Here is a 22,759-nt window from a genome sequence, read left to right on the forward strand (position 1 = left end):
TTAGAAAACATTCCATATTTTTATGTGTCACTCAACTGAATTACCACAGATGGATCCACTGTAGCTTTTTAAACAAAACACTCAAAACAACATGCTTCAATTTCTAAAATTCTTGTCTGACTATAGATTTCTATATACCTAAGTAACTCCTAAGCAACTCCTAAGAACACATTTCTGATTATCACAACATTTTTAGGTCAGAAATGCCAAATAAACCTATTCTTGTAAAAAACAACTACATTCAGTGAATCTGTAGTCTATTTAACTTCTGATTTTAACTTTGGCTCTCTGAAAGTATGCTATGTGCTTGAACAGTGTAATTATTGGCTGATCTGACAGTAGAGGGTCAACAGAAATTATAACAGTTAAATCAACATTTCTGTGATTACTATTGTACATATACCAACCAGCATCAAGTATTCAATATCAAGAGACAATTCTGTGTCATATTCTAGCAAACTGATTATAACACATTCGTTTGTATTACAATTTCATGTATAATAATACAGACTTAATTTATTGATACCTATTATCCCAACTTAGTATAATGCATGAACTGCATCAAAATCCCATAAGAACTGATGGTTTTAAATATTACTTTAAGCCTTAGTTGAGACGAGCTTCCACTTCTTCTAATATCTCTAACTGGAAACTAGTAAGAATGTTTCTCCATCCAAAACTGCATTTGGATTTAAATTAAAAGCAACAGCAATCTAAACAGATTGAAAATGGCCATCTCTGAACCTACCATAGAAAGGAGAAAGATCAACATTGGTCTTGTCAAGACCAGCGATTTGTCATGAATCATCTTGTGATTTATAATGTCATTAAAGTAGTCTCAGAATAAGCAAAACCTATAATGCCACGTAGCATCCTAACACTTCTGTCATTCCAAGATGTTCAACAAAGGATGTACTCGTTCACTCTAATTCCCAAAGTAGCTTGCTCAGACACTTAATGTAATGCAGTTGTGGCAGATCTATCTATGGGCTGCAGAAATTCACCCAAACTTTCACAGTCTGGACTACAGAATATCGTAAAAAGTACTGCAGCTGGCACACCAAAGCTACTTTATTTTTTACTTTATTTTTGTGCTTTTATTTTGTAGACAAGAGAGAGTTGCAACCATAACCGTATTACAGCAAAACATGCTTCCAAGTGCTACCAAAATTCACCATTGTTTCTACTGTGGCAACAGATCAGTTCCAACAGAGTACCTTCAAAGTGCTTTCCATAATCCTTTGAAGACAGCAACATCTTGTTATTAGAGAAGTGATTCAATCACCTAGGTAAACATTACACACTTGGTGGCAATCACAACCACAACCATATTTACCTGTGGGCACATTTCCTGTAACATGATCTACACATTACTGCCATTCATAAGCCTAAGCAGATAAATTATTGTGATAATAAGCCCTTACATTCCTGTGTTCTACCTACAGAGGAAATTACAAAGTTGGTTTTATTCTATTGAGGCAATCTGCATTTCTTAGGACCTGTTCCATGCCGTGGCTAACCTGGGAAGCGTTTTCTCCAGTTAGCAGAGAGATGTATCTGCTGTCATTAAGAGTCTTCTCTGGCAAGGGACCTGACTGTGGACTAAGCACTAGAAATAAGCATCAGCAAACAGACACTATTCCTTTGCAGATTTCACTCATTCTCAGTGGCTGAAATTCTGAGTTCATAGAGTTGCACTCAATTTCACTCAGCCATCAGGAAGATGGATGCATGTCCGTCACGGCTAGTAAAATCCAATGAAGAGAGTTAAACCTTTTGTATAGGTATATCGATCATTACTTTGAAACACTTCACTAAAAATCATATTGATGCTGCAAGTCTAAAACAAACAATTCCTTTACAGGGCAGAAGTTGCAGTAATAGCGAATCAATCTCAGTTAATAGATACCATGAGTGCTGTGACAAATAACTGCTTACTCATCCCCAAAATGCACTATACATGGTGACCAAAGAGCTATCTTTCATTATGCAGTTAAGTATAAATTGTGTCTATAAAGACATACATAATGCTTTCACGTAGTAGAATACTGGTGGTGTTCAATAATCGAGATGCTTGTAATCTCCTCTTGGTTAACCAAAACATGATTTTAAGTACAACCCATTTGTCAACCACATTCAAGAAATGGATCAGAAAATACTACTGTGGGGTGGAAGAAAACATCTTGAGAATTCTTGGTGCCAGCTTCCCTTCCCTCTTTTGAGTTCCCTAAGTTGTGCATGGAATCACATTCATCTTTTATCGCGCACTCCAATTCCTTTCCATTTTGTCTTGACTTGGAAGCTTTCAATACTAAAAATAAATGTCTCAGTTTCTGTATATATAAACTAAAATGACAGTGATACAATTTCAAGCTTGGAAGAGACTCAGATATCCATTTATACACAAACAGGAAGAACTCCCAAAATAATCATTGGAGATAATTGGACAGCAGCTTTTAGCTATCTGATTGTGTCTGCCACATCAATTGGTGTAATGATTCCTTCTGTTTTCTGGCTCTACACACTCTTTATTACGTGTCCATATTCTGCTAGTATTAGCTGCACAATATTTAAAATACTGTACTATTGCCACTACTAAAGACCTTTCCTTCAATCCAAAGAAGCTTCTTACCCTGACCCACCCACCAAACAAAAAGGGCTTTCAATACATAGCTGTTCCGAAAGCATGATTACAAAAGTCATCACCACCATCTACAATCATATTTTCACCTGTTCATATGGTGTACACCTGTGGGTTGTTGGCAATACACATGATTGCAGTGTGGGAGACTCCAGGTCCACAATGAGCTCTGTCATTTTTGTTCTCTTAAGCGAATATGCCATGCTACCTCCAAACCCTGTATGAAGGCTACTGCCTCTTATAATATTATCTTGTTTATAAATCTTTTACTTTTTAAGTGTATAAAATACTGACACAAAACCCAAGAACACACATATACAATAATCAAAACAAGGAATATACATACATAAAATAATAATTCAAAGACCTTGAACAAGTGTACTAACATGCTTTTATACTGCAACCTAATGTGCAAGCAGTAGACTACCCCACCACAGGTAAGAAATGAGAAATTTTGAGGGCTATTGAGCACTGCATTTTCGCAGCTGAACAGTATAAAGTTATTTAGCAGTGTTCAATAGCCTTCAAACTCACTTCTGTCTGTGCGTTAGAGTGGTCTACTAGAAAGACTAAAATAAAGGCAGTGTAATAAAGGCAGGGCCAAGATTTTCTCAATATTAAAAAAAACGACGACAACAAAAAAGCAACTAAAAAAACACCATAACCCTTTTAAATTTGCATTCTGAAAAGATAGAAAGATCTGAAGATGCCATATGCTAACTAAACACCACAGAAAAAAATCGATATTAAAACAGGCTTTAGCCTGTATTACTACTAATACTGTGCATGCATACCTAGAAACAAGTTAAAAAACCTTGTGATTCAAGGACTACAACTTGAGAGTCCATCCAATTCTGTGATTCTGATACCACTCAGATGTATACAATACAGACTTTTTATTCAGTTCCTTTCAGTCAGCAAAACTAACAGCTAAACAAGACAGGGGATTAATTTTTATGGATATGAACACTGATTTTTTAGAGAGATTTTTAAAAGAGTTGGTGTTTATTTACCAAATGCTCAAAATAAATATTCATATTTCCAGTGGGAAACATTAAACAGTTTGCATCATAATTAGATCCTCTTACTATAAATTATATGAAACTCTCCAGCATAGCAATTGGTCACTTTTTCCATTATGCTTGCATATTTCAGCCTTCAGCCATTCTCTAGCACGGATGCTTCATTGATGGCTGAGGGTAACACTTCAAAAATGAACTAGCTAAACAAACTTCCCAGCAGCACTTGACAGAGCTACACCTATTCTTCCCCATTTCCAAAGCAGTACAGAATTAATTACCAGTTCTATGGATCTATTGTAAGTATAATAGACTAAAGAGCTATCACAGACACATTTATTGTAAAAGCACAATCCCAAGAGTGTCTAGTAGAGGGCCAAAACGATTAACACAAATGCTTTGTCAGATCAAAGATAAAATCTGCACCGCCCAATTGAGGAATGAATTAGAACAGTGGGTTATCTTTCAAATTAACCAGGGCAGTTAGTGAGGAAAATTTCATGAAAGTGTAATTCTTAGCCTTTGTGAATCCACACAGCAGGCATTCTGCCAGCTGACAAGATGATGAAATTTTCATGCTTAAAAAAGCCCTCTTCATTTCCCAATTTAGATTAGCTAGCGTTTCTCTCTCTTTTCATCTATTTGCTCTTCTGTAGCAGGATTAAAAAAAAAAAAAAAAAATAAAAAAAAAATCACACACCACACAACAGAATCAATCTTTCAAAGAATAATGCATTTCTGAAAAGAAATATTTGCATGTCATTTTTAAAGATATTTACAATTACGAGTAGGGTTCTCAAAAATGATATTGTTAATACTATTAAGAAAGCCAAAAATACTGGAGTAATGGCACTTGTGTTTTAGAACACAAATAAAAGATTTAAATGTTTCAATGGGAAAAAGGACTGAAGAAAAGAAATTACATAAAGGGAAATAATTTACAAAAGCAGTGGTATTGTAGCAACCTTACAAAATTATATTTGTGCACTTAGACTTGCATCGTTTTAAAGGAAGGAAGTACATCACCAGTATATTTACTTATTTATCAACTCCACCCACCAAAAAGACCAAGTATATTTTGCACTTTTACATGTTAAGGCATCCCCTTTCTAAGGTCATATAGCTACATATGGAAGCATTTCAATAGATAGGGAAACAAAATGCAATGATTCTAAACCCTGAAAAAAAAAATCTCATTCAAAGCCCGCCGAAAAAAAGTAAGCTTATTCATTTCTGCAAGCTGTGGATAGGGCCAAAAGACTCCTGCTAAGAGTGACTTCATAAAAAGTAGCTCGTTATTTTGAGGGTTAAAAAAATACTATTTATGAATTTTGTTTTTTTTTGTATTGTGGGTCATTTGACCAACATACAAAGAAAAGTATTATCTAAAAATATATACATACTGAAATAGATGGAGTGACAAAGTTAATCACAGTATCTGTCTATTTAAACTGACACTTCTGAGCCTCTCAGGTACAACAACTACAAGAGGAGACTTAAGTGTCTCAAAGTTAAGCCAAATGTTTTGTTCAGATGGTACTTTGCCACACTACTTCTGAGTGTGCCTTTATAGTTTATAGGATTATATGTAGTAGTGCAAACATCCATTTGACAAATTTCAACTCCAGCTGTTAGACAGTCACCACAAGTACTTGATGAAAGGAGTACACCAAAGCTCAGCACCTGCTTTTCTAAGAGCTAACGGGACAAAAAGTTTTCTTGCCCAGCTCAGTGGAAAGCCCTTCTTTTTTAATGAAAATCATTGTGCAATTTCAAAACTTCTATTAATAATAAAATAAACTCACATTTCTGGAGTTTGAATGCATTCCACAGTTAAAAGTAATATCAAACATCATTATTAGAGCTAACTGATAATTACGAGGTTAAAAGTAAGATCTCAGTGCTGAAAATATAATCAGGTTTGTAAAGCCTCCATTTACAAGCATAAGTAAATTCCTCTTGGAGGACACTTTATTATGATATATACTAGGTAGACAGATACACGGCAGATTTTAATAGAATATAAATTAATCACAATGTTCAATATTGAAACATTTCAGAGTTTGGTTCACGGCTTGGCCTTAAAACCAAACGAAAACCAAAAGCTAGAGAACAGAGTAAAATATTACAGCATTTTTCATTCTTTAGAATTCTTCAGAAACAATACTTCTTCCTGTCCTTAAATCTTCCTTTATACATCGAGTTTATTATTGCACATATCATGCCTATCTTTCCAGTACTTTATATACCAAGAATTCCTTAGCATTTGACTTGTGTATTATCATAATGTTCATACATGACATCAAATGTACACATACTGAAATCTGAAAAAATTAATCAGAGCAGAACTTTATATAAAAGTAGTCAGTCTAAATGTATTACCTTGACCTATTATATAAACACACTTTATAATGCAGTATTTATAGTAATATCATGTGAATGAAAGTTCTGCAGTCAGATGGACTTGGCAAAAATGCAAGATTTCACATTTAAAAACTTTACCCACCTAAATGATTTACCCTTAACTTCAGTGCGAAGGAACAATCAGTCCTACCTTAAGAACTACTATGAATTTAAATAGTCTAAGAAAGCTCTTTTTGATGCAGTGATCTTCAAAAGACACACTTACACCTTCTGAATATATCACATTTCCAGAAAACATGTCAGAAAACATATATTTAGAATTGCAATAGGAAGTAATACAGAAGGAAATAAGATGTGCACGTAGTATTAAACCATAATTAAAGCAAAACTACTATGCTAATGCTCTGCATTTTAGCTGCCATCTGAAAAAATATTTTGTAATATCTAAGAAAACAAACCACAAATTAGGCTGACCTTTCATTTACAGGTCAAAATTTCAAAAATAATTTTTAAGTATATCAAAGGTTATAAGCATCCAAAGGTTAGGAGTTCTTTCAAAAATGATGCTGATCTGAGGGCTGTGAAAAAAGGTTCTGTGTTAGACAACTACATAATAAAAGAAGTTATGTGGAATTCCATGAAAATTTCACCAAAATGGACAGATGATAATTCACAAAACACAGTATTTCCAGCATATTAGAGATGCCAAAAATATTAATATAATTTAAAAATCAAGGCATGTTTTTCCTAACCTGTTAGCTCCTTGGTCAGTGGAAAGATGGGAAATGCAAATATTACACACCACTATTTTTTCAGTAATGCCACACAGTGCCAACCATTGGGAAAGCAATGAGCTCCTTCATCTGTAGTAATGCTGACAAACACTGTTACAAAACGTTATATACATACATATATGTACCTGACTATTTTGACTTAAAACAGAAATGGGAAAAATAACCTAAATTAATATTTTAAACATCATTAACTGATAGTTTCCTTTTCATAAAGTTGAGTTTTGCAACTGTACTAATTTATACTTTATCAAAAAAAGTGAGATAGCTGCTAAATTCAGGACCACTTAGACAACTCATTTCTTATGGAAGAACATTTTCTGAACACTTACACTGTAGTATCTTTTTTGGTGGCGTCTAATATCCAAGAGTAATTTGTTGTTCATTTGAACCACGTGGTTGAAAGGAGACTCTTCACATTCACTCTTACTGCACCTTTGCAAGCTGGGCTCAATAAATCGCCCCTGAAAAAAAGAAATGCAAAAATATACATGACGACAGCAGATAATAGCAGCAAAAGTTTAGACATAACACCTCATGCAAAAAAAATATATTTTTATCTTAAAGGTCTTTATTTTTCCAATTAAATCTCTACTCTCTGCTCTTTCTTTCTTCCCACCACAGTTGGCCACATCCATATAAAGACTTGTCTGATAGGACAGTTTTCCAAATCTCTTTTCAATGAAAGATCTTCTGGAGATGATGCTTCCTCATCTGCTATAAAATTAATCATTCAACAAATTATGTTTCATCAGGGAGACTGAAGTTTTGCCTGAAGCTACTAATCAGAACACCGAAATCCACCTTACAGATACCAATTATAGATTACCAACGTGGCTGTAGAGACAAGCCTTGTTGCAAAAGAACAAGGTGATCATTTTTTTTTATCTTCCCCAAGTGCAAAGAACAGCTCCTAGAGTTCGACAGCGTCTCATATACTTTTGAAACCTTTGAATGGCAAACATTAAGATTTCAGAACCTAAAAGCAGTATGTGAAGTACTGAAATTAAATTCAGTAAAATTCTCACTGAAATAACAAAAACCTGTTAGGTTGGATATTTGTAACACTATGTAAAAAGTTTTCTTTCCATTTACAACTTAGCACTTAGGCTATTCTGAACCATCTTGGCTAAACACCCACAGCACAAAATACTCCCACTAAATAATTGTGCAGAATATTTTTTACGTTTATGTATAAAATGTGTGTGTGTACATGAATATATATATTTATATATACATATATACACACACATATACATATATGTATATAAAGAGTTTGACATCCATTTCTCTCCATCTCTCCAGTTAGCCCATCTGCAAGTTGTCAAGCCTACGTGCAATTAACTGTTTTATTTACAGCTGTAATGAGCAAAAGTCAAGGATTTACATAGCATCACTCGATTTGTGTGCCTTTTCATCTTACTTGCTTCCAAAGACTGCTTTATTTTGATTCAAAAAAATGCAAAACATCTGCTGTTTGTCCAAATTAACTTAAAATAATTACTTTTAATTTAGATAAAAGATTTATTTGCTTTGAGTTTCAAGGTTTTCACTACTCAGAGGCTCGCTAATTTGCCAATGACTAATATATGCATAACATTGCTGGAGAGTTAAATACTTGGCCCTATTTCAAGTTGTGATCCAAGGTCCCAGATACATTTTTTGGCAGAACTTCTCAACAAGAATGCACCCCCGTGACTTTTTATGTTCGATATACAAAGACAGAAGGAAAGATAACATAGAAAAGCCTTACTGCAAAGAAAGGAAGTGGGATGTAAAAAGATAAACAGAAATTTCAAAACCACTTTGTTCCAATTAGTATGATTTAGGATAAGAAATTGCCATAGCTACATGAAAGTTTCATTAAATAGGGAACTGGAAGTTACTCAGGTGTTAAGATAAGGATGTCTTAAAAAGTTACAGTTAACAATCATTCATGAATGTGGGCAAACAGATTAATGAAGCCAGCTTATCTCACACGTTCTCCTAGACTGCACTACTCCTAGCTGAAATACAAAAATGGGAAAAATATTTCTACACTGTCTTATCAGCAGATTTCTGTTCCAAACATATAAACAACAGTCCTTCAGCAATATGGTATCTTCTCCTACATCACATGAATGCTCTCTGAAAAGCCTTTTCCTCTACACTATTTTCCCCCTCACCAATAAAGAGAAATAAAACATTGAAAACGAACCGAACAGTCAAAGACATTGTCATAAATATTCTCTGTTCCACACTTGAGGCAGCAAAACTTGAATCTTTCACAGTCCCTATATTTCTCCTCATCAGTGAGCTGAGCTGGGCCACCAACCAAGGCATCGTTCTCCTCATCTTTATGGTAATGGTGATGGACTCTGAATTGAGAGGGATCCAGTCCTATTAATAAGAAACAAAAATTTCAAAAGACTAAGAGGTCAACCATGCAAGTAGGCTCATTTTTCATATGCTTGGTGAAGCAGAGTGAAAAGAAAGTTACAAAATGTAAATTCAACAGCTGAAAATCTCTCTTTAGCAAACACTGCTCTATAAATACAAACACATTTTTACAATTTTTAACCACAAATAAAGGTTCACAAAACATGAGGAAATCTTCTCACTTATCTTCTTACGCAAGATTGCTTTATAAATAAAGCAAGCACGTTGCATTATCATGGGAGTATGCAACAGAACATTCTGTTTCTGAGGAAACCACTCCTAGGATGGCTTTATTGTTATTTTCTTCTTAAGTTACATTGAAAATATTTCAATAAAAATGTGCATCGTTATTAAGAAACAGTCTTTAAATCAAAACGGCACCATTAAAACTGAAAACAGAGAATAAAAACCCCATTAAAGAAACACGGGTGCACTGCTATTACCAACTCCTTCAAGTCCGTATACAACTGCCAACTCTGATTTCAATGCAGTGGTCGATTTCATTTTGGCTCAGTGGTTAACAGCATGTAGGTTTCAATCTAATGCAGTGGTTAAAATTCAGCAGCAGCATTTAAAACGACAGCGCTGGAGAGAAAATGCTTTATTTCTGATTGCCAGAACTCGGGATTTTAAACAAATAAACACACAAAAGAGATCCTAAAAATACTGATTCAACCACAAATAAGTAAATAAGCAAGCAAGCACGAAGTTCACTACCCTAGGAATAAGACCGCCAAAGTAAATTTAATAAAAATCCTCATTTTTTTGTCATCCTTTGTTATGTTCAACCTTTCAAAAAGTCCATTTATTCCACCCATGACTTTTTCTGTTGTTCTTACTGCTGTTGCTTTGTGATTTTATTTTTAACTCTAGTAAACAGCACATGATAGAAAAGAATCACCTAAAGAGCGTGGAAAAAATGAGTAGAAAACTACGGCTTACTTTAAAAATAATAAGAAAGGATCAAAGAGAAACAATTTAAAAAAAAAAAAAAAAAAAAGAGAGAGACTACTTTCCCAAAAGCAGTAGCACAGCAAAACAGCCCCCTAAAGAAAATATATAGACATTTCACTCAACTGTATTTTTCCAATATTCCACCAAAAATTGTGAGAGCCAGTAAGAAAATAATACTTCTAAGAAAGATAAATTAAGGCAACTAAAAGCTTACCATGCATCAGCCTACATCATATGTGAATTTTAGTACATGTAAGAATTGCCAGAGAAAAAGTATGAAAGATTACAAATGAAAAGTGAAGCTTGATTTTACAGTTCCTCGTAAGCTCTGTATTGAGAGACTTAAAGAAAATGTTTGGGTACAATATTCAGCCACTCAGGACAAGTATTACTGCATGCACAAAACAGTTGTGCTATACAAGCAAATACAGATTGCCTCTACCTAAAATGTTTGATATCTGTAACTTTACTATCATGATTCTGAATTTCTACTTTACAGCTATATGACAAATTCTAGGAGAGGAAAAAATTACATTGACAGAAAAGATTAACTTGAAAAAACAAGAGTTTTCACTAAAATGTAATAAACATTTCCAATTTTACTTTTATGAATAGAAACAAATGTTAGTGCATAGGGCTGATATTTAGTCTCAAAGTGGTTCTTAAACTTTTAATGCTATTCTCTACAATTCTTTGAAAGAAAGAGCAGATAAAGCAAAAAAAAAAAAAAAAAAAAACCTTACAGTGCTAATAGCATATTATACACTTTAATACATATATTAATACATATGGTACAACCTCATCCCTCACCCCCCCACACTCCCACCCCAAAAAAACACAACCAAACAACTACAAAACACCCCTTTTGGGATGCAGGGTTCCTTTTTTATTTCTATTTTTTTTTTTAATTTGTTTTTGTTTATTAGTTTTGGGAAAAAATGGTGGGAATACACTTTCCGTTTTAAAAACCAAGGAAAACCTTCTGCAACAAATGTGGTAAGATAAATGTTTTAGAAAGTGGAGTTCAGTTTCAGTATTAAGACCAAAACAGAAAAAAAAAATCAAAAACCAAATAAAGTATGCATCTAAGATAGTAATGGTGAATAAAAATAAAAATTCACAGATCATTGTGATTGGAACTGGAATGAGAAGCGATCACTGCAACTTTACAATACAGGTGCCATTAACATTCAGTTAAAAATCTATTTTTGGTAGTTTCCCAAATGCAGCAGTAAAGCGAAATAGCTCCCTAAGGAAATACGGAGAGAAAATCTGCTCAACTGTACTTTTCCAATATTCACTTAAAATGGTGAGAACCAATAAGCATACAGATATTTTGTAATAATTTAACATGAAGAAAATATATATTATGCATTCTAAGAAGCTGAATATGTGAACCCATATGTGAACTTTCTCAGCTGTTTTGGCTGGGAAAAGAAAAAACAAACAAACAACCAAAAAAAAAAATAACAAGAAAAAGTATTGTGATGACTCCTGTGCGTGTCTCACGTTCAGTGTGCAAACATCCCCAATGAAATCCGAGACTACAAATCAGGCTTTTAAAGAACATGCCTTCTGCAATTATCTTCTGCAATTGGGATCTATTTTTCTACTATATCCTTCCAGGAATAGTTAGTTCATTCAATTAATCCATTTCAGCTTGCCAACTTGTCTCCTTTTGGGGGGGACACACAGGTCATACTGGGCATAATGCAGCATTTGGAAAACAAAACATGTCTAACACATGGGAAAAAAAAGTGGTTTTTTGGTGCTGTTTTGTTTTTAAAATATTTTTTATTTTAGTTTGATAGAATGAGACAAGTTAGTGAACTTCTTTGAATTCTTGTCTTCTCTGACATCAAGAGAAATCCAAGGGGCTTTGGGGCTATCACAGAATTCCCTATGCCACAGGTAAGCGCTCTGATCTGACCAGAACTCCACAGTTACCTTCCTGATGAAAGAAAAAATCTGTAGTGCTAAAAATGCTACACAAGTAAATAATAGAGGAAAGTTCTAAAAGTTGTTCCTGAATCATTTCATAGCATTATTAAAACGTTTGTTATTTGGTAAGCAAAAAAAAAAACCCACTCCATATGCTGAAAGGCAGGCAGGTGTATTTCACTAATCGCAATACTGAAAAAAAAAATATTCTGCAGATGTGTTGGTTTTTTTTTTAGATTTTACACAGGCTACCACTGCCACCTCTGCACCCTCCCAGGAGAACAGAAGCGACAAACATAAAAAAAAAAAGTGAAAGAATCGCCAAGTTCCAGCTCTGAAGGAAACACTCAGATAACAAAAGCGCTATGTCTTTTTTCCACTGATTTTTATTTTATTTTATTATTATTATTTTAAAGAAAAGCCTGAGAGTTGCTTGCTTGCTTGCTTGTCCACGGATTCTGTGTTTTAAAGGCAGGTTCGCCAGAAAGCCCCGAAGTTTCCCGGCCCGAGGCCCGGCTCCAGGCGCTCCGTGACACGGCGCAAAGAGTGTGCGGTGCTGCCACCCAGAGGCCCGGCCGCGCCTAACTTCCCTGCTAGGCTCCCAGCCGGGGCGCCGAAGACGTTCTGGCTTTGCTGCTACATTTTGTCAGCCTTACGTGAAAGGGATCCTCCCGCTCCTGGAAGGAAGATGCTTCACCGGACTCCCTTTCCAGTTCTGGTGTGGTACACTAAGCAAGCATACAGGCAGGCAGCTCCCTGCACCTAAACCAGTTAGGCTCCAGCAATCCTCTCAATGCTCAGTCTCACTAAGACAGCCCTGCTCTGCTCACAATTCTGACTACAAGTCACACTCCAGGGGCTCCACTTCCCTCAGCTGTGAAGGGATCCCTCCACTCTGCAGACAGACCTGCAGGTGACAACCTCCCTTGCATTCCAACCTTCGCAATTAGGGCACCTCTTCTCCGCAAACTACACAAAAAACACAAACCTATGGATAGAGAGTCTGAGCATCCAAGTTCCTCTATAGCATTGCAATGAAAAAGACTACAAACAGCAAAAATTCATACAGTTTAGAGTTGACTAGTTCACTGTCATGAGATTTGCATTGCTTTAATTTTCATTTCCACCACCGTGCACTTGCTTCACTGCCTTGAGTGAGAAAAGCAAGAAAGAATACAGAACCTTGCACGGCTCCTACATGCCACCAGGCAAGTGCAACTGTTCTGGGTTTTGTCAGGAATGCCCACCTGGGCAACTGCTAACTGGTAATGGAACCTACTAAAGAAGAAAAATAGACTTAGTGCCACAAGGTAGAGGGAATCTTCTTACAAAAAGGAGTTAACATGCAGACCCTGGCAGCAAGGAGAAAGCGGCACTGGGAAGCACTCGTAACAGCAAGCTTCAGAAGGACCCAGGAATGACCACCAAAAATTAGATGATCTTCCTATGAAATACCCAAGCATCAAACAATTTACAGAGCACCCACATACACATCTGCTTGCAAAGCATGGTCTTTCAGAAGACCATGAAACAAGCCTAGGACAGAATTTCTTTTCAGTGGAATTTCACAGCAGTGCATGTCATGCAGGAACAGCTACGAAAATCCCACGGTTGACTGACTGCATCCACAACGTGTAGGTATTTCTGACATCACAGAAACAACAGCGGATTTCTTGGAGATCATGAGTAGTATCTACCTAACAACAACAAAGCCTACTTCAAATATGTTGAGAGAAGCATTCTGCCAATAGAATTCTTTTTGTTTAAAACCTATGGATATCTTCAAGATGACGTAAACGAGTTCCCCAAGCACTGAAAACGATCACATTTATTGACTGCTATTTTCATCAGATTTCACACTTTACTTATCCTCTGAAAACCCAACAATCCTCATCTTGATGCTGCTTTTCCCTGAGAGCTTCAAGAAAAAGAGAGTGCAGGAGTATGCCCATGAGTTCCTCATTTTTAGAAACAACGAATTTCCAATCTCTTAAAGGCTAGGCAGACCTCCTACAATGTCCGAAAACAAAAGACAATTTTCAGCTCGATTCCATAGTGAATGAATGTGACATTTAAAGAGCTCTCTGCAATTTTTAGGTGTGGTTATTTGCTTTTGTTCTTCAGTGTCTAAAATAGCTTAGTTAAAATAACTTACTTGGAGCACAGACAGAACAAAGAACTTTTCATCTTTCCGCTGTGAGCCAAGTCTCCCTAAGTTGAGCTCAATTTTATGTACTCAGACTAACATGAAGACTTGTCATTTAAACATACACCTTATAAAGAGATACTGTCAAATATGAAACCAAGAATGTTAGAGTCGTTCTCCCCATCTGGACACATACTCTACATATCATGATAAATCTCATCAGGGTACACACAAATGAGAACACAACCATGTTTCAGCCCACAGATACAACACCTAGGTTGAACAGTAGCTTTCTTCTTCAGAACAGAAAAACATTCTGTTTTGCAGAAAAGGACAAGAAAAATAACAAGAATTTGGCTGGTTAACAATAAAAATACTACCTTTTAGGCTAACTGAACACAAAGCAACAATGCACTTGCTTGTTTTACTAAACTCAGCTCTAGTCTTGGACACTTGAATCTATTTTCCATTTCTTTGAAACAAGCATACTGAACTATCCCTCCAATAACGGTCAGAAAAAAAAGAGGAAAAATAACTTCAACTTGCAACAATTAAGCACAACTCTGATAAAGTACTGCACGTAAACACCTAAGCAGAGCAACAGTTTTGAGAAAGATCTGACTTCACCTTCAAGCTCAATTTATGCACTCCCAAGAAAACAAAGCCGGAGATGGAGATAATGTTTTTAGCATGGTCAAACTAAGTGCATTTCACATCTAAGATTGTAATAGGACATACACAGGTTTTCAGATTAACAACTGTGGACTATTAATAAACTCTCAGCTGCATTATGCCATTACAGATGACAAAAAACATTTTCGTCTTGAAAGTTCTATAGAACAATAATCAGCATAGGCATCTGCAAACAGCACATGCTATCAAGTGGCATACAGGCCTTAAGATCTGGGCACTTAATTTAGGTGCCTGCAGGGAGCTAGTCTTTCATATCTAAATCTCTCACCTAAAAAACGTGCAAGTTTTCTTCATCTTATAAAATTTCAACACATGTAATACTGTTTGACTTCCTCAGATTTGCATAGCACATAGCTGGTTCTTGACATGAAGAGAAAGTTGCATACTGAGGCCCTACCACATAAAGATTTGTACGGTCAGCCTGCACTTGTGAAGTAGGGCTGACAGCTCTTCAAGGCATTAGAGACGCAACACCAACACCTACAAGACACAGCCTTGCAGTCAAACAGCCACATTTGTGGTTGTCGTGCCTACACCCCCAGAGTAAGAAAAACATCCACACCTTCCTTCCCCACTCCCACCTTTTTTTATTTTTTTGAAACTGAGATGGAAAAAGCTGATTGTCTTGGGAGATGAGGACCTTTCATGGCAATCACTCTTCTTGAGAAGCCACAAGACTTAACTGCGCACATTTTAAAAGCAAACCATAAGCCCCACAACGAGGAGGATCATCTCTAAGTAAGGAAGCTACAGAGATGCCTTGTCCCAGGTAAACAGTCCTGATGAGCAAGACACTGCCTGCTGGTTTTAAGTGACCAGTTCTTGGACCTTGGCCATCTCTGATACACAATGCTGAGGTCCAACTCTTCTTTTAAAGATTAGCAAGGTTAACAGGCTTCTTCCACGTCGCTGAGTAACAGTTCTAAAACCTGACAGGCTAGGTGTGGGAGATCTCAACATTTCTGTTTATCAAAGAGATCGTTCCTGTTGGTGAGTCATTTTCAGGAGGAAACAACACAAAAAAAGGTTACGGGGAAAGAATTATATTTTCAGGGAAAGATGCCTGAATGAATGGTAAAACATTTTTCAACACCTGTACCTCTTTCTAGGTAAAAAGCCTAGGGGATACAAAAGACAATCAGAACTGGGTATAAAAATATCTTTAACATTCTCTTAAAAGCACAAACAATTCTAACAAGGGCAATTCCCTGTTGCTCATTTTAATAAAAAATGCTGATTTCATGGCTCACTGGCATTACTCACATTTTTTTATAGCCTTTTATAGCCTTTTTTTGGCTGTTTGCCTGAACAGTATGAATTAATGAAGACTGTTACTAACATTTTGTTTCTATTTGCTAGTAGGTCAGTTCTAGCAAAAAAAGTCCTCAATTACACACTACTAAAAACTGTATCCTTTCAGTACAACTATGACTGGTTTCTCAAGAGAGTGCTAGAGAGTGCATACTGCAGAGAACTACTTCAGTAGCTTAAGAAAATCCTAGAAACATGCAATAGTAATTGAACACCATCAGTACTGTCATATGAACATAAAATATTTGCAATTCTGAGAAAGGATTGTAAGATTCTGTTCATGCTAATAAATACCTCCTGAAAAATGTTACTCTGCTGTAGTCGTACAAAACCACAATCCAAATTGCTTTCTATAGACTGTAGAACACACGCTACTGCTCACTGTAGAAGCACTAATTTTCGGAAGCATTTCTGTTATGAAATACACATTTAAACTCCTCACTTTGTCTCTTAATTCCTTGAATAAGCTTAAGTTAGAATACTTACCTAACCACGTTGCAATAAGAACAGAGTCAATTCCCTCTATAGGTTCACATATTCTAGCAACTACTGGATGTATTTGCTGTGACAAATAGTATTGAGTATCAATAGTAAGATTGTCTTGCTTTTGCAACTGTTCTGGAGCGTATGCTCGCTGGCTGGCACTGAGATTTGATCCATCCTAAGACAAGAGACAAATATGAAAGAGTATGAAAAGTAACATCGACATTCAGTCTATACAAAGGATTAAGCTTCAAATATTATGTATCATTTTAACAAAAAATTGTTACACAATCACCCTTTTGGTTGATTTATTATGCATCCAACACAAATCCAACAGTAGTTAAAAAAAAAGCTGCGCTGCTGATGCTGGCATCAACTAGCAAGTTCAAGAATGTAAATCCAGCTTGTGTTATTGCAGCCTACACGTGCAAATCAGTAAGAGTAGACAGAGTAAACAGTTCCATCTGTCAATTCTGAAATGCACAATGAAAACACATTGTAACTATCAGCCCAGTTAAAAATATGCAGAGGGCATGCATTTTGGATTCACTTTGTACTAAACTGGCATTATCATTTTGCACAACAAGCAAATTCCAAGTCCTGGATATTAAAACTATATCTGTTTTGCTAGGAAATTTATACTCTTTCATTTGATAAATAAACAATTAAAATGAATAGCTAGAGAAAGACCACCGTTCATTGTCATGTGAATTATCAGACAGTGGAATAGTATCAATTTGAAAGAGAAAAAAATATTGAAAGAAACAAATGGTGACATCTCAAGCCAAAAGAGAAATACCACTCAGAGCTTTGGAGCATATTCCACTCTTCAGTGGAATGTAACTTATTTTGTCTGTAGAATCATGTGATCAGTTCACAACTTCACTAGGAGATTTTATTTTTCACCTGTATTAAAATTCTAGAGTAGAAATTACAGTAGTATTTTAACAAATATTCAGTAATACAAGCAAGCCTTAACAAGGGGTTGGGGGGGGTGGATGACTAAAGCTTATTTCTTACTAAGTGCAATCCTTTTGTCTATTTTTTTTTTTTTAATAAAATTTACACATTGACACATTACAACTCAATTTTTCTGTTAACACAAGATACAGGCTTCAATAGGGTCAGCAACCATGGACTGAAAACTCATCACTATTAAAGACAGACTGCAAGCCATTGGTCCCTCCTACTCCTTTCAGACAACTTAGTATTCAGAACAAAATTAATTTAGGACTATTCAGCTCATCCAGCTGCTTTGCAAAAATAATTGTAATGCGATTCCTTCAGCTCCTTCTTTCAACAAGTACATTCTTCTCTTGTATTGTGCCATTGCTCAGCCGTACCAATAGTCCAGCTCTCAGAAGTCTTGGCAGCTTCCTCATGCTGGGCTAAGGACTCTCAATTAAGTATAAATCAGTATCATTCAGTTCTTAAAGATAAAGGAGCTGAAATATTGGGCCAGTGTAGAAATCACACTGCCAAGCCCATCCATTTTGCATAAGAGATGCTTTGGCCCATGTAATCCAACCTACACTTTTTTGTTGTTTTTAAAGCAAATCTGAAGTAGAATATATATTTGTGAGATAATTATATACATGTCACTCATGCCAGTAGTTAGCAGCTAAGAGGCGTGTGCTCCCTAACACGTTTTAAACATTTAAAACAGAGTCACACCAAACATCCAAAAATTAAGCACGATCAACAACTGTGACTCCAGAACATCTCTCTGCTGTGAAACAGCTAATAATGTGGTGACATACATTCCACACGTGTCACCAACATTCTTCTACGTTCCATTAGCACATGCTGCAGACAGTACCACCTAAGGAAGAACACCAATGCTTCCAGTCTTCATCAGCAGAATTCAGCCTGCTGCTCTTTAAGGGGGCATGGACACACAAGCTAGTTTCTGGCTGTGCTGTTTCAGAACAAAGTGCTAAATACTAAGCAACGGTCTAACACGTGGTATGATCACTAACATCATACTGATATTAAATTAAACTGAAAGGAGGCTTATTGAATTTTATTGTAACAACTGTACTTCCCAGGAGAAGCAAAATTTACCGGCAGGCAGGGAAGACGACAAGGAAAGAAAACTGACTCATTCAAGATTCATTTAGCAGAAAGCAGCCTCAGAGTAATTCCACAACAGTGCCCTACAGAACTTCATCAGGTGAACCAGCACAGAGAAAGAAACTATGTCTGTTTTCTAAGGTGAAAAGCACTGCTGACAATAAAGAACTTCAAATAAAAAGCAAATCGTAAGCATTCTTCAACTAGTTGTATAGGACTCTGAACAAGCTTTCATTAAGAAAGTCTCTTCCCTCTGTTATGGGTTTTATATCCCCTGGTATTTTCATTTTTTCTTGAGTTTATACTCAGGTTCAGAGTAACACTGTGGAGAAATGGCTAGAAAAGAACAGTCAACCCAACAATAATAAGAGGGGAATGGGTTAAAAGATAAATAGGCATTCCACTGTGGTGTGAGTTATGCTTCACACACAAGGGTGTTGTAATCCCTTCCCTCTTGCATGTAGAAAGGAGCATGGCACGTTCCTCCCATCGAACCACACACCCAAACACACTCATGCCATGTTCACAATGGTATTTTTGAACATCTTCCAGCAAGCAGCTTAATTTCAGAGTAAAGGAATGTGACTAAATGTCAGACTCTTTGAAGAGTCACAGTGTATGTAATGAAGTGTATGTACATATATTTATACACAGACACATTTAAGGAGTTTCTTGGTAGTATTTTGGGGAATGGAAGGAGCTAGTGATTGAATTCTATTCTGTTCCAATTTCCAACATCTTTGCAGAAGGAAAAAAAAGAGCGTCATGTTGAATCAACAAAACAAAACAGTAGTATGGGGCTGTAGCAGAAAATAATTCTCTAACCAATAGGAAAGTGGAATAAAATTTGTAAAGATGTATTAAACGCACATTTGACACCATTACAGTGTCATATTTAGATAGTGCACCCAAATTTTTTGCAAAGAAAGCTCAAAAAAATGTCATCACTGTAGAAAACTGGGAAATATGTCTTTACTGCAAGATACACAAAAACAAGCAACCACTTCATTGTTCCAGCTGTCACTAAGATGATGTCATCTTCTGAAGCTTTGAAAGCATTCACAAGATAAATACCTGAAAACAGAAAGCTCTTCAGAGTACCCAGCCTCACCAACAGTTATTGAATCTGGCACTACCTCTATGAATTAAAAAGACACAAGCTAAGACCAGAATGATGATTATAACATTTAACCACCATCACCAAAGAACTTTCCAAGAATGACAGGCTTTTCACCACCAAAACATTTTTCTCCTTCGAATAAATGTATGCTGTTTCCTTTAAAATGAAGGTATTAATATTATTAACAGAAATTAATCCATGGAAATTTTATAAGCCACGATACGGAGACGGCCAGATGAACTGAACTGAATGTTAAGGAGCTGTTTTTTTGTTTTTGTTTTTTTTAAAGAAAAAACCATCAAATTCAGTACAGAAAACTGACCATTTTAAACTCCAACGTAATCTCACTACAAAGAAACATCAAAACTTTCTTTTCCCAGGAGTTGGTTTTCCTTGTTGTCTCTGAAAACTGTATGCTGTATTTAGCTATAAATAATGACATTTTTACCTGACAAATGATGTATGACACTGTATCTCCTGCCTTCACCTTTCGGCCTCCTTGAGAATTTATCCACATGGCAACATGCACATGTGGTAAGCTTTTTTTGTCAGGATAATCCTGGGGATCTTTTGTCAATGCCTAAGAGATCAAAGAAGGAAACAAAAACATAACTAGAAGAGAAGCATTTTACTTCAGTGATGGACAACTCAGAACTTTAAGAGGCAAGATTACGTAGCAGCTATCTTCACTTATCTACTATCCACTAGGACATTTACAACACACATGCACAAACACACAAAACATGTGAAAATTGTAATACAAGAGTTTTCCAGGCATTAAGCTTTAGGTAACTAGTCTTACATACTTTTAGAATGTTGTCATTAATAAAATGAGAGGATGTTTTTATAATTACTGTTCAAAAAGGCATTGTAGTGAAAATGTCATAGTCCAAAACAGAAATATAATGGAATTGTGTTAAAAATAAACTAGGTGAAAGGTGAAAGCATTGTGCAAAATAGAAGAATATCAGGTCTTGATCATGTTTTCAATTTACAGAACTCAAATGGGTGCAAATGAGAAGATCCACCTCAGAATTCTTTGTGAGAGCGTCCTATCCACTCCTGTTATTTCATGCTGTCATGAGGACAAGGAAGACTTTTATCAGGAGTCAGTATCAAGAGCAGCAAAGCTTTACTGAGGCACAGAAGAGTTGTAGACTTCATTTACCTTATTTATTTCAAACTGATTCACTGGGATCTGGCCACCGATCACATTTTCTCCAATTTCTATAAGCCGCCTTTGAATATTTTCCACAATTACATCTCGGGGCTGATCAGAAAGAATCTGACCAATTACATAGCTGCAAAAAACAGGTCCGAAGAAAAGCAAAGCTTAAAATAAACAAAACAAAGCCAACGCAATAAACAAATTCCTCCCTTCCCAGGGTTACCTCTACAAGCTAAAGAACCTGAAGGCTGATCCAAAATTTAGAGAAATTTGCCAGGATATTTCCTGTCTTGTTTTATTTTATTTATTCACTCATTTACTAAAAGCAAGTTATTGTAAATAATTCTAACGTTTAGCAGCGATTTGGAACTGTCGAGACCAACTAGCTTGATTTCTGTTCCTGTTTTACTTTGGCATTTATTATTCTTTACCAGGTATCTACGAGGGGCAAGAAGAGAGCTGGAGAGAAGAGAAAATGCAAAGTTAAAGTAAGCAAAGTCTTGCCTATTTCTGTATGTGGTTGGAAGATCTGCCAGCTGCAGAAGAGTTAGTCACTAAAGAACACTCTCAAACATTTGTATAGCTTTAATTACTAATACATTCCTAGCTTGGAAAAATTTGCTTCTATTATGATGCATCTTTTCTTAGAAAATGCAAGTCTTAAGAACAGTAAGCAAGCATGTGGTGTATTTTTACAAATGTAAAAAAGTATTCATTTTTGGATACATTTGAACCACAATTTATATAAGTTTCCAAGACACAGTATGCAGTGTAAGTTGAGTCAGTCCCCTGATCACCACCTCTTCATCCACTGCAGCTTTTTCTTAGAAGTATTATTTCCATTGAAGTTAAGCACAAGAATGTTTCATGTAAAAACATAAATCATCAATCCGTTATCTGTCATAATGAAGAATCAGAAGAATCTCAATGAAAAATGGAAGAGAGTCAGTCCTTAGTGAAGAGATCTTTTCTCTTACACTCTTCAGATTGCACACAATACTCTTTCAGCTTTAAAGGATGCTGAGAGAGCTGACCACCAGTATCCTTAACCATTCTTGAAAAAAATCTGTACCTGTGACTCCAAACTATGATATCACCTACCATTTGCACAAGATTCCAGCTGTGGTTATTAAGCTACCTACATAAAAATCAAATCAAATGCACAGATTCCACAGAAGGTATAAAAGCAGTTAGTAGAATTAGGGACATTCCAACTTGCACAAACATAATCTGTTACTGTTGCCAAAGTATAATGCTTACCATTTCCTACAAAAGATCAGTGAAGATACTCTAACACTGATGTTAGCTACTAGTCTATAGGGTTCAGGACATAGCCACATGATACCAAATGTTTATGAAGCACGTAGTGCTTAAAACAGCAAAAAGACAACAAGGCAAAGGAACTCACTTTCCAGTTTCTTTTGCAAGATCGCACCAGTCTCTTCGGACTATATCCAACCCTTTCAGTTCTTGTTTAGTTACATATTTCCCATCCCCTGTTGGTTCCACAGTAAGGGCAGCATATTTCTTCTTCTTTAACAGTAGCAAGGACTTGAAGACTCCATCAATATCAATCTCCAGCAATTTATACAACTTGTTCACTTCACTTTTGATCTGTGAACGTACCAATATTAAAA

At 36.0% G+C, this 22,759-nt stretch overlaps 1 protein-coding gene across 3 annotated transcripts in view; it reads right to left on the minus strand.

Moving 5' to 3' along the window:
• The window catches only part of POLA1 (DNA polymerase alpha 1, catalytic subunit), a 191,650-nt gene that overhangs the window by 95,209 nt on the left and 73,682 nt on the right, over positions 1-22,759 (minus strand). For all 3 annotated transcript variants that reach the window (XM_042810612.1, XM_042810611.1, XM_042810613.1), the window contains exons 29-34: positions 22,531-22,736; positions 21,123-21,255; positions 20,403-20,534; positions 16,765-16,939; positions 9,013-9,194; positions 7,148-7,279 (exon numbers count right to left, since the gene is read on the minus strand). In XM_042810612.1, coding sequence (XP_042666546.1) covers positions 7,148-7,279; positions 9,013-9,194; positions 16,765-16,939; positions 20,403-20,534; positions 21,123-21,255; positions 22,531-22,736 — 960 coding nt within the window. The remainder of the gene's footprint in view (positions 1-7,147; positions 7,280-9,012; positions 9,195-16,764; positions 16,940-20,402; positions 20,535-21,122; positions 21,256-22,530; positions 22,737-22,759) is intronic.

This window comes from Centrocercus urophasianus, unplaced genomic scaffold (assembly GCF_019232065.1).
Source record: "Centrocercus urophasianus isolate 14NV4802_14NV808 unplaced genomic scaffold, USGS_Curo_1.0 seq_12, whole genome shotgun sequence".
In the NCBI taxonomy this organism is placed as follows: Eukaryota; Metazoa; Chordata; class Aves; order Galliformes; family Phasianidae; genus Centrocercus; species Centrocercus urophasianus.